Genomic DNA, 847 nt, shown 5'->3' with positions numbered 1-847 from the left:
CTCACGGTCCGGAGGAAGAGGATATCATCCTCGCCCTCTCCGCCTCCCTCGGCCATGGCTGGGCTGCGCCGGGCTGGCTGGCTGGGCTGGGGCGCTTCTCTCGGCTCGGCTGGGCTGGGCTGGGCTGGGCTGGGCTCGGCTCGCGGGGAGGGCGAGGGGGGCGGCCCGGCGGGGCTCCTTCGCAGCTGCCGGGAGCCGCGGAGACACTACCGGAGCGTCCCGACCGCAGCCAGCCAGCCAGCCGGGCCCGCCCCCGGCCCGCCCCCGGGAAGGGAAGCGAAGCGGCGGCGGGGGGCGAGGGGCGGGGGGAGAGCGGGGCGAGGGGCGCCGGCGCTGGGGAGAAGCCGCGCGCGGCGCTGCAGGTGCTTTGGACCAGTGCTCATCAGCCGCGGCCGCAGGGCCAATGAATGGGCGGTGCGATCCAAAACACCTGCAAGCCGAAACGCTCGGGGACAGCGCCGGCTGCCCCCCGCCCGCGATCGAGGCAGTTTTCGGGATATCTGCCCAGTCACCACAGCTCAATGGAGCCTCCATGGGTCAGAGGCAGTCTATCTCAGGCCAGGGGAACGCTGCAGTCTTCCTGCTTAATTCTTCCTTGGGCTGTGGGGGCAGCAGGAACTATGGGCTTATTTTTATATGTTTTTCAAGGATTGAGCTAGAGGTGAATAATAAAGAGGAAAAAAGAGAGAATCGAAACACAGAATTAACGTAAATTGTGCCCATAAAACTGTGGCTGGTTAGTCAGAACAGGCTTGTTGGGATAAAATGTCTCCAGGAGGCACGAGGGAGACCAGGACGAGGCAGGGCCAGGTGTGGAGGCACTGCACCAGCAACGGGATCTCCCCCA

General features: G+C 65.3%; 1 protein-coding gene across 1 annotated transcript in view; it reads right to left on the bottom strand.

Annotated features, from left to right (window-relative positions):
- Positions 1–101, bottom strand: part of RYR1 (ryanodine receptor 1) — a 110091-nt gene extending 109990 nt beyond the window's left edge. The window contains exon 1 of the mRNA XM_044434928.1: positions 6–101. Within this exon, the coding sequence (XP_044290863.1) occupies positions 6–56 (51 nt within the window). The 5' untranslated portion in view covers positions 57–101. The remainder of the gene's footprint in view (positions 1–5) is intronic.
- Between the last annotated feature and the right edge of the window lie 746 nt (positions 102–847).

This window comes from Varanus komodoensis, unplaced genomic scaffold, assembly GCF_004798865.1.
Source record: "Varanus komodoensis strain SLA01 unplaced genomic scaffold, ASM479886v1 scaffold29_1, whole genome shotgun sequence".
NCBI lineage: Eukaryota > Metazoa > Chordata > Lepidosauria > Squamata > Varanidae > Varanus > Varanus komodoensis.
This window is presented reverse-complemented; position numbering and strand designations above follow the sequence as displayed.